Below are 10486 nucleotides of genomic sequence, written 5' to 3' on the forward strand. Positions count from 1 at the left end.
TCATTGGAAGGACTGATGTTGAAGCTGAAACTACAATACTTTGGCCACCTGATGTGAAGAACTGACTCATTGGAAAAGCCCCTGATGCTGGGAAAGATTGAAGGTGGGAGGAGTAGGGGACAACAGAGGATGAGATGGTTGGATGGCATCACCGACTCAATGGGCATGTGTTTGAGTAAACTCTGGGAGTTGGCGATGGACAGGGAAGTCTGGCGTGCTGCAGTCCATGGGGTCACAAAGAGTCGGACATGACTGAGTGAACTAAACTGAACTGACTGACCCTCCTGTATGTTTTTGTTTTATTTTTAATTTTTATTTATTTTTGGCTGTGTTGGATTTTCACTGCTGAGCGTGGGCTTTCTCTAGTTACGGTGTGCAGGCTTCTCATTGCAGAGGCTCTTCTTGTTGCAAAGCACAGGCTCTAGAGTACAGGGGCTCAGGGGTTGCGATGTACAGGCTTAGTTGCCCCGTGGCATGTGGGATCTTCCTGGACCAGGGATCGAATCTGCGTCCCCTACCTTGGCAGGCGGATTCTTAACCAGTGGGTTACTAGGGAAGTCCTATATGTTCTTACTCTTTCAGATTTGTTATGGTGGTGAAGTTAACAGTTCAAAAATAAAAACACTTATTTCCCTTCCTCCTTCTAGGGCTGGTCATGTGATATAGTTCTGGCCAATGAACCAAGTACAAGAAAAACGCTATTGAGTTATTATCACCAAATAGAAGCCTATTCAGCATTTACCCCATTTTTTTTTTTTTGCCATCACAGTTGAACTCTGAAGTTCTGCTTTTTGCATATAATATTAACTAATGAAATTTGAGAGCCTGGTTTTAAAAAAACACAAGTATTCATGATAAGGGAAACATAGGATAGAATTTAAGATGTCCTAGTCCCCTGCAGCTATAAATCAAAAGATATTGTGTTATAAGAGGGTTCAAGGAGTCTGATTTGATATTGTGCAAAACTGAGGATGTTTATAAGAACATAATTTTTCTCCTCCACAATATACAGTTTCATATGAATATTCATGACTGTTACTGACTTGTTCTAGGCTGTTACAAATCCGCCCTTGGAAGAACAATTTAAATAAAGTGGTCTTATGAGACTCCAAAGACATTAGAAATTATTACATGACCTCTGAAAATGATATCCAAATAAAATGGAATTTGGGCCAGTTGTCTTACTTGATAATTTCTTGCTCTGGTAACAGTAGGTTGTAATTGACAACTCTGTTTTTTTAGATTGTGTACCTATCTGTAGGTACCTATCTGTACTCTCTTCTTCTCCCAAGTGGACAATGCAAAATAAAAACCATGGACTCTGTTGTTATATTTATTGTTAAGCAAATATTGTGAGAGAGTTGCCTGCTTGAAATACCAAACATCTGAGGCTATCTGCTGGAGACTTTTGGGAAGTTCTGGGTTTTTTATATTAGCGCCACTACTTTCTTCTCATTGCTTTTCTTCTTCTTTTCCCTTGGAATATAGATGAGATGCTGGAGGTGGAGCAGCCCCCTGGTAACCATGAGGAACCGTTATAGGTCAAAACCACAGACTGAGGATATTCTTGATGATAGCATAGGGATCCTGGTTCTCTGACAGCCTTGTGGCGCCACTACACCACCCTGCATAATTTACTACATGTTCTTCATTTGGTTACTGCTCTCAGTGGCAAACTGATGAAACACCCTACCAGGAAATCTATCCAAGAATGAGCTCCTTGAGGTAAGGCCCAACATCAGATACATCTTTGTGTCCTTCCCAGTGCTTAGAAAGGTTCCCTTCTGAAAAATATATTCCTTATTAGCCTTGAAATGTCTTTAGGATCTGTGCTTATAGCCACTCTTTCATTTCTGGTATTTATAATTTGTGTCTTCTCTTGTTTTCTCAATTAGCTTATGTAAGCTCTATCAAGTTTACTGAGTTTTTGTTTTTTTAAAGACCAAGATTTTGGTTTTAACTGATTTTTCTGTATTGCTTCTCTCTTTTTAATTTAATTGATTTCTGCTTTCTCTTATTTCCTTCCTTCTGCTTGTTTCAGGTTTAATTTGCCCTCTTTCTCCTCTCCCTCCCCACCTTCCTCCTTCTTCTTTTCTTAAAGTGACAGTCCTTACCATGGATTTGAGGAGTTTTTCTCTAGTCTAAGCACAGCTTTAGTGGCATCTTACAGCTTTTAATATGTTTTAAAAATACATTCAATTCTAAATATTTTCTAATTTCTTTTGTGCCATGGATTGAATTGTATTCCCAAGAAGATATGCTAAAGACTTATCCCTACATATCTGTGAATGTGACCTAATTTGAAATAAGGTCTTTGCAGGTTACCTGTGTAATCAGGTTAAGGGTGATTACACAACTACTGTCCAACACAACTAGTGTCCCTATAAGAAGAGGGAAATTTCAATGCAGCACACTCACCCAGGACACATGGATAAGGCCATGTGAAGATGAGGGCCAAGGAACTAGAAGGAACTCCAAGGATTGCCAGTCGTCACCATAAACTAAAAGAGAAGCAGGGAACAGATCCTCCCTCAGAAGGAAGCAACCCTGCCAGTACCCTGATCTTGGACGTCTAGCCTCTAGAACTGTGTGAACGTGGGTTTTATTGACCAGCACATAATGATCCTTCAGGCTTGAAATTTCTGATCTTGTCCAAGTCTCATTCCCTTCCTTGGACTTTAGCGCCTCCATGGGTTGTCTCCACGGGCAACCTTTCTCCTCCCTCTAGACAATCGTTTCCTTTTCCAAATTTACTTCCTTGTCAGGGGTGGGGAGAGTTCCAGCCTGGAGCTTCTTCAGCACAACACCATCTGGCTATTTCCTTGAAAACTGAGTATCCTCCTTGACCTTTGCTGAGTACATCAAGTGAAGGACTGACTTACAGAAACGCTGACTGGAGGACCTACTTTCCAGAGGGACGACTTGTTGATTTAACAGCCCACAAGGAGCCAGATGAACTGACAAATGGGATAACCTTGTACACAAAGACTGACTCTCGGGAAAACGACTAAGGTAGAGGAAGTCTTAGCTGTTCTATAACCAGTTCATCAGGCGGCCTGAAAGTTCCCAAGCCTCACCAACGCCCCATCACTGTCGAGGTCCCCCAGGGATTCCCACCCCACCTCCTCGTCCTCACCAAGCTCTGCTCGGCAGGAGTGCCAGGGAGCATGCAGGAGTCCATCCCGAGCCAGTGGGGCCTGATGATGCTTGTGAGAGAGGCTGGGACCCTGAGGAGCCGCGAAGGGGAACCGGGCGAGTCTCCACTGTCTGCGCCAGCCCCAAACAATTGAACAATCGTCCCTACTGGGCCCCTTGGGCTCCAGCGGCCCTTAGGAGAATCCTCTTTCTCAAGCAGGGGTTCTAGACCCCTGCTAGACCTTGAGACTCCAGGTCTAATCAGCTTTAAGGACACTCCTCCTTCAAGCCGGTACATGTGGACAAGGAGGTGATGGGCAGATTGGAACCCACTGATCAAGGATCAAAATGCCTAGTGTGCTTCCCTTAGGGTCAATCAGAAGTCACCTTGGTACCCTCTTGTTTCCTGTCCTGTAATCAAGGCCTCTATCGTGACAAAGCAAGACCCAGATTTCCAGTTTCAGGCCCAAACTCGTCACTGACCTATTCCTGTAATAGGGGCACATCTGGTATGCCAGCCGTTAAATACGACCGTAGCGGTCCTGCTCAGCCATTGGTCCTCATTGCAACAAGCCACGCCCCCAAGTGAGCAACCCGCCTAGCCATTGGTTGGAGCTGCAGTGGGCCCCTCCCCCAAGCCAGCAACTGTTAGCAACCGTTAGTGAGCCACCAGTTAGGGGTCCCTGTCAGTTTTGGTTGGAATTGGAGTGGCACCCTCCCCTTTCCCTGTACAGAAGGAACCTGGAATTCAGACTGATGGACGATGTTTTTATCTGCCGCACTATCTGCCATCTTCTTGGTCTGATACCTCCCTGATTAAAGTCCTTAGTCCTTGCCCCAACAACTCCAGACTTGTTGGCCTGCTGTGTGGTGAGCAAAACAAGTTTGGGCTTGGTAATAATTCTGACCAAGCCACCCAAGAGTCTTGCTGCTGTGACCAGCGGCCCTGGTTGGGGAATTTTCAGGTAAGGTAAGGCCCTAGCAGCTGCCAGGAACACTTGCCCTGAGAATTTTCCTTTCAAAATTCCCTGAAGCAGCACCAGCTTGGCGGTTGAAGCAAGGAGTGGACATGTGGGAGTCGTCGGGCTCCATACAGTAGGGTAAGGGGCTTCGGTGTGTACAGCCGGGGATATTCTCCCTTCTCAATCCTGACTTTTCCTTAAGGGAAAAGCCAACTGGTTTTGCATTTGATTGGGGTGCTTTGCTGGAGATGGGAATTGTTGACCTCTCCTTGACTGGTGAACCAGTTGGTTTGCTTTTGTTTGCATTCACTCATGATGGAATCTGCTTGCCCTTTTGGTATTGGAGCATTTGCTGTGCTTTTTGTGTTCTGTTGTTTTCTTAACTTATAAATGTGGGGAAAATATCATCTGTCCCTAAAGAAAGCCCTTTGGGGGCATATTTTTTTTAAAAAATGGGCAAAATATAGCTGTGAGTCTGTGACTAAGAAGGACATGACATTCTATTGTAATAGTGTGTGGCCCCAGTATACACTAGGATCAAGAGAGTGATGACTCTTGAATGGCTCACTTCATTATTATACGATATTGCATTTAGAATTGTTTTGTGAAAGAACAAGTGAAAATGATGAGATTCCATATGCAGAAGCACTTACACTATTGTATCAGAAGGAAAAGAAGTCAGACAGCTGCTGCTTTATGATACAGAGGTTTGAAAGGAAAACCAGGGGAAAATCTGTTTTACAAGAGAAAGAGGAAGAAAGTGAGACTGAGGACACATTATTTCAAAACTTAAACTCCCCTCTGGCCAACTTGGCTCCTCCACTGCCTGAATAGACTGCACTGACAGTTGTTCCAACCACCCCCATGTTGCCAACATATTCATTCCTGTCAATACTTTCTGTTTCTCCTACTTATAGGGATCAGATAGAAGTTTCTATGTTAACCCTTGGGGCACAGGGGCCTGGTACTGTGTCATCATCTAAGACAGGACAGTGTACCCCACTTGGATAGGGAGCCACTTTCGTGTGTGCATGCTAATTCATTCAGTCATGTCTGATTCTTTGTGGCCCGAGGGACTGCTAGCCCACCAGACTCCTCTGTCCATGGGATTTCCTAGGCAAGAATACTGGAGTGGGTAGTCATTCCCTTCTCCAGGGGATCTTCCTGACCCAGGGATCAAACCCATATCTCCTGCATTGCAGGCAGATTCTTTACCTGCTGAGCCATTGAGGAAGCCCATTTGGACCTGGAGCCACTTCTAGAGCAGGGCAATTTCTCTTGCTGTGATATCCTGTAGGAGGTCTCAGTGCAAATGGTCAACCAGCTGAGTTTCTGTTCTCAACTTCGGATTTGTTTAATTGGGAAAACCATAACCCTGCTTATCGAGAGGACCCCCTCTGCATGACTGAACTTTTCACTTCTGTCTTTGCCACTCACCATCCCTCTTGGGCAGAATATGATACTTTTGGGGGAATGAAAGGAGGGTAGTCACTGACAGGGCTAGAGAGGAAGTGCACCAGCTCCATCTGGTGGATCCAGATGGAACTCCAGGAGCAAATCTGGTGGAAGTTCCCACTGCTGAGCCTGACTGGGATCCTAATAATGGAGAAAGGACGCACCTAGAGAAGGCAATGGCACCCGACTCCAGTACTCTTGCCTGGAAAATCCCATGGACAGAGGAACCTGGTAGGCTGCAGACCATGGGGTCGTGAAGAGTTGGACACGACTGAGCGACTTCACTTTCACTTTTCCCTTTCATGCATTGGAGAAGGAAATGGCAACCCACTCCAGTGTTCTTGCCTGGAGAATCCCAGGGATGGTGGAGCCTGGTGGGCTGCCGTCTATGGGGTCGCACAGAGTTGGACACAACTGAAGCGACTTAGCAGCCTCAGCAGCAGAGCATTATAGAAAGTGTATCTTAGCAGGTCTTTGAAAAGGAGTACCCAGCCAAAAGAGCTTAGATAAAATTTAGGAGATACACCAAAACCCAATGATGATTCATCAGAGTTTCTAGAAAGAGAAACCACACTGATACAGGTCCTGAGGCCCCTGAAAATATGAGAATGGTAAACATGACTTTAATTAGGCCAAGCACCCCAGATATAAGAAGCAAATCGCAAAAGTTAAATGGTGCACTTGGAATGAACCCTTCGTAAGTAGTAGATGTTCCTTTTACAATGTTCAACAACAGGGAACAATGAGGAAGAAGCAAGAGGATACAAGACTGAAAGCCACTCACCTGGCTGCAACAGTGGATTCCCAGAGAGAGAGTAACCGGAAGACAGGAAAACAATAAAAGACAGATAGGAGCCTCTCATGTGGCAGAGAGAGAGAAGACTCTGATGATGCCCCAGGAGCCCCAGGTAACTGTGACAGTGGGGACAAGCTGACTTTCTGATAGATACAGTGCAACATACTCTGGTAAACACCAAGATGGCCCAGAGAACATCTCAGCCCATCTCGGTCACAGGAGTTTCTGGAGAAGTGTAAAGTTGTTCTTTCTTACAACCTCTGGAATGCCAATTAGGGGACCTCAACCTGAAACATAGCTTCTTATATATGCCAGTGTGTCCAATCCCTCTTTTGTAAATTAAATGCTCAAGTAAGTTTTTCACCAGAACAGCCTGACATCAGGCAACTGTCAACATTTTGAGCTAGAATTTTGTGCAGACCATGAGGTCCAGTGTCTGGCTTCTTTGCCTCATTGTATGGTGCGTGGTAGGTGCCTGTATTTCTGTGGGATGTGTGAACTGCATGCATACACGGGTGGCTTATGTCAAATCTGCCTTGAGCACAAGATGACCATCTCACTGGTGATGACAGATGGGAGAACCCTCAGACTTACAAACAATGCCCCAGCAGAGAGATGAAATTTTTCTTCAGTTCAGTTCAGTCTCTCAGTCGTGTCCAACTCTTTGCAACCCCATGAATCACAGCATGCCAGGCCTCCATGTCCATCACCAATTCCCGGAGTTCACTCAAACTCACATCCATCGAGTCGGTGATGCCATCCAGCCATCTCATCCTCTGTCGTCCCCTTTTCCTCCTGCCCCCAATCCCTCCTAGCATCAGAGTCTTTTCCAATGAGTCAACTCTTCTCATGAGGTGGCCAAAGTACTGGAGCTTCAGCTTTAGCATCATTCCCTCCAAAGAACACCCAGGGCTGAGCTCCTTTAGAATGGACTAGTTAGATCTCCTTGCAGTCCAAGGGACTCTCAGGAGTCTTCTCCAACACCACAGTTCAAAAGCATCAATTCTTCGTTGCCCTCTGAAAAATTACCAGCATCTGGCTCCAAAAAAGGAAGTTGTCATTCATTCTGAAGGAAACACACAGCTGGGGTCCCCTCTCATGCCAGAATCCAGTTCTCATTCCTTGTATTCCTTTGTGGTCAAGAAATATTGCAGTAACCTCCATTTAACTGGGCTCTTTGCCTCCAGTCTTACCTCTTCTAAATACACCTCAGGGCTTCGCTGGTGGTCTGGTGGTTAAGACTCTGTCTGTCAGTGCAGGGGACACAGGTTCAAGCCCTGGTCTGGGAAGATTGTGTTCCACATGCCTCGGGGCAACCAAGCCCACACACCACAAATACTGAACTGTGCTCTAGAGCCTGTACTCCGCAACAAGAGAAGACCCACTCACTGCAACTAGAACAAGCCTTCAAGCAGCAATGAAGACCCAGTGCAGCCAAAAATGAATTAATTAAGCTTAAAAAAGTACACCTCAATAACCACTCCTGGGATCGTCTCTCACTGTATATCTAGTCACTCTATTTCTTTGTTTCAAAACTTCTAACAGTTTATTCATTCACTCAGTTATTCAACAAACATGTTTTAAAGCCTATTTCAGGAACCATTCTGGTGCCGGTGATACAAGTAGAAAGCAAGACAGACAAGACCCCTGTTTTCATGGAACTTCCATTTAAGGGAGTCGGGACAAGGTCCCAATGTCTTGTGATGGCATTCAGGGCTTTTATGTCGTTTCTCCTCCTACATCTCTCAATACCACTTTTGACTCACTTTCTACCCAGGTACACCTCAAGTAAGGAGACTCAAGTGCAAAGAGAAGGGGTGGGTTTGGCAAAAGATCGTATCCAAAGACATGACCACTAAGCATTCAAGCAAGGATCCAATCCGTGTGTGTGATGGCTCTTGTGTATGTATTTCAGGTACTAGGTGCATAATAGGGGCTCAAAAACTATTTCTTGGTGGACATATTTCGCAGTCTCACGTTTATTTCTCCTTCTTTTGAAGGAGCTCCCAGGATGGAGCACCTGTCTTCTGGCTAATCCAAACAACATATCATATAGTTTGCTTTCAGGGGTTCAAAGACCAGGTCCAAGGTAACCCTATTCAATGGATAACCAGTGAGGGGGCAGGTGGGACTGGAGAGGGCTTCATGGGCTGAGGATACTCTGGGGGGTCCGAGTTTGTTGTAGACTCCAGGGTTCCTGGGGTCTCTAAGGATTCTATGGGCTTTGGTGACTCCAAGGGTGATGGGGACTTCAGGTATGAATGTTGTTTTCACAGGCTTTGTCAGCTTCAGTTTATCCTGCTCTTCTTGGAAGTTTGGGGTGATGGGTCCTGCAGGGCAGAGCAAAGAAAGAAGGATGTTGGAACAGGTCTAGACGTGAGGTACCCAAATCTGAAAAGGACAGAATTCTGTCCCTTTCTTTGAGCACTGAATTAAAGGCAGTGTGGAGCAAGGGATTGGCTTCACCTTTCATCAAAATCCCCATAGTTGGAGCCTGCCACCCTGTCTTCTCCTACTGATCCTTCCTCCCTGTGCATTCTCAGCACCACAAGCCACCCAGCTGTTCCCAGACTCCCCTGGGAAATTTTGTCTGATTTCTCCAGGGAGGTTCAGTCTCTCACCCCTCTGGGCGACCATCACCCCCAGCCCAGCCCTGCTAGTGTGATGCTGCCTTCCCCACCAGCCTGGCTGCTCTGAGGGCGGGGCCTGGGCCCGGTCCACTTCTGAGACCTCAGCATGGAGAACAGGAGATACTGCAGGAAATACTGGTGGAATTTAACAGATGTCTGGTTGACTCACAGAGGGACACCAGCTCCCAGTGCAGGGTGAAAGGAGAGCAGCAGGGTGCTTCTGGCCCTAGAGAATCATAATGACTTAAGAACAGTGAGACCCGGCTACTCGGTGCTGACCCTTCTAAGCCCTGCTGAGGATAGGGGGTGCAGGACAAATAAAGGGGTAACCTGGGCATGGCCTGGTCTTCAAGTCTTTCAGGCTGACCTGGGCCTGTGGCACCTACAGGCTGTGCTGACTACAGCCTGCCAAGCGCTCAGAGACCAAACCCTTTGATTTCCCTTCCAATGCTACAACTGCTGTATTGGGTTCTCCCAATCCTCTTCTCAATGGGGACTCTGTGTGTGTGTGTGTGTGTGTAGGGGGAATGAGTTGCTGATTCTAATGACCCTTCAAGTTACTCCTCTTAATTTTCATCTGTCTTCCCCTCCCTGGGTCTTAACGTCACCATCTATAAGATGATGTGTAAGCATGCTCTGGCATTCTAGAAGTCCTGTAAGACCGAGGATGGTATTAATGCTGCCTTTACACACTGTATGTGCCTCTCCTCATGGGTCTTATGATCATTATTCTGATAGGCTAGATTCCAGACACATGGGGTACCTACCAATATCTGCTGCTCAGGAGACGGGGTGACTCTGGATTTTCCTGGTTCCTTGAGCCTTAGAGACGTCTCGAGTCCTTGGCGGGCTCTTTTAGGGCTCTTTTCTGCCTTCATTGCTGCAATTTTCTTTGCCTGCTTCATTCTGATATGTTTCGCTCTAAGGAAAAGACGCTCTTGATCAGTTCTGGCTCTCCACCCACAATACGGGCTCTGATCTCGCTGGGAAATGCTGGTTTAGAGCCTGGGTTGTCTGGAGTGAGCCATGCAGCCTCTCTGGGGATTGCTTTCCTATCGTGGACAACGGAGACGCATGCTTGTCAGGCTGTGGGGCTCAGATGAGGTCAGCTATGAAAGGGCTTTGCAAACTCTGATTCTTGTTGGTCTTCAAGTCCAGCTGGCTATACTTAAAACATAGCTCCCCAGGGATTTCCCTGGTGGTCAAGTGGTTAGCATTCAGCACTCCAACTGCAGGGGTCACCAGTTCAATCCCTGGTCGGGGAACTAGATTCTACATGCCGTGTAGCATAGAAAGTGAAGTCGCTCAGTCGTGTCCGACTCTTTGTGACCATGGACACCAGGCTCCTCTGCCCATGGGATTTTCTAGGCAAGAGTACTGGAGTGGGTTGCCATTTCCTTCTCCCGGGAATCTTCCTGACCCAGGGATTGAACCCAGGTCTCCCACATTGTAGACAGACGCTTTACCGTCTGAGCCACCAGGGAAGTCTGCCATGTAGCAGGCCCACC

At 46.5% G+C, this 10486-nt stretch overlaps 1 protein-coding gene across 1 annotated transcript in view; it reads right to left on the bottom strand.

The window, feature by feature from the left end:
* The window catches only part of SIGLECL1 (SIGLEC family like 1), a gene marked incomplete at its 5' end in the record, with an annotated part of 21091 nt that overhangs the window by 6905 nt on the left and 3700 nt on the right, over positions 1 to 10486 (bottom strand). The window contains 2 exons of the mRNA XM_010847587.1: positions 6337 to 6340; positions 9746 to 9899. Coding sequence (XP_010845889.1) covers positions 6337 to 6340; positions 9746 to 9899 — 158 coding nt within the window. The remainder of the gene's footprint in view (positions 1 to 6336; positions 6341 to 9745; positions 9900 to 10486) is intronic.

The sequence above is a fragment of the Bison bison genome, unplaced genomic scaffold (assembly GCF_000754665.1).
Source record: "Bison bison bison isolate TAMUID 2011002044 unplaced genomic scaffold, Bison_UMD1.0 scf7180017849657, whole genome shotgun sequence".
Classification (NCBI taxonomy): domain Eukaryota; kingdom Metazoa; phylum Chordata; class Mammalia; order Artiodactyla; family Bovidae; genus Bison; species Bison bison.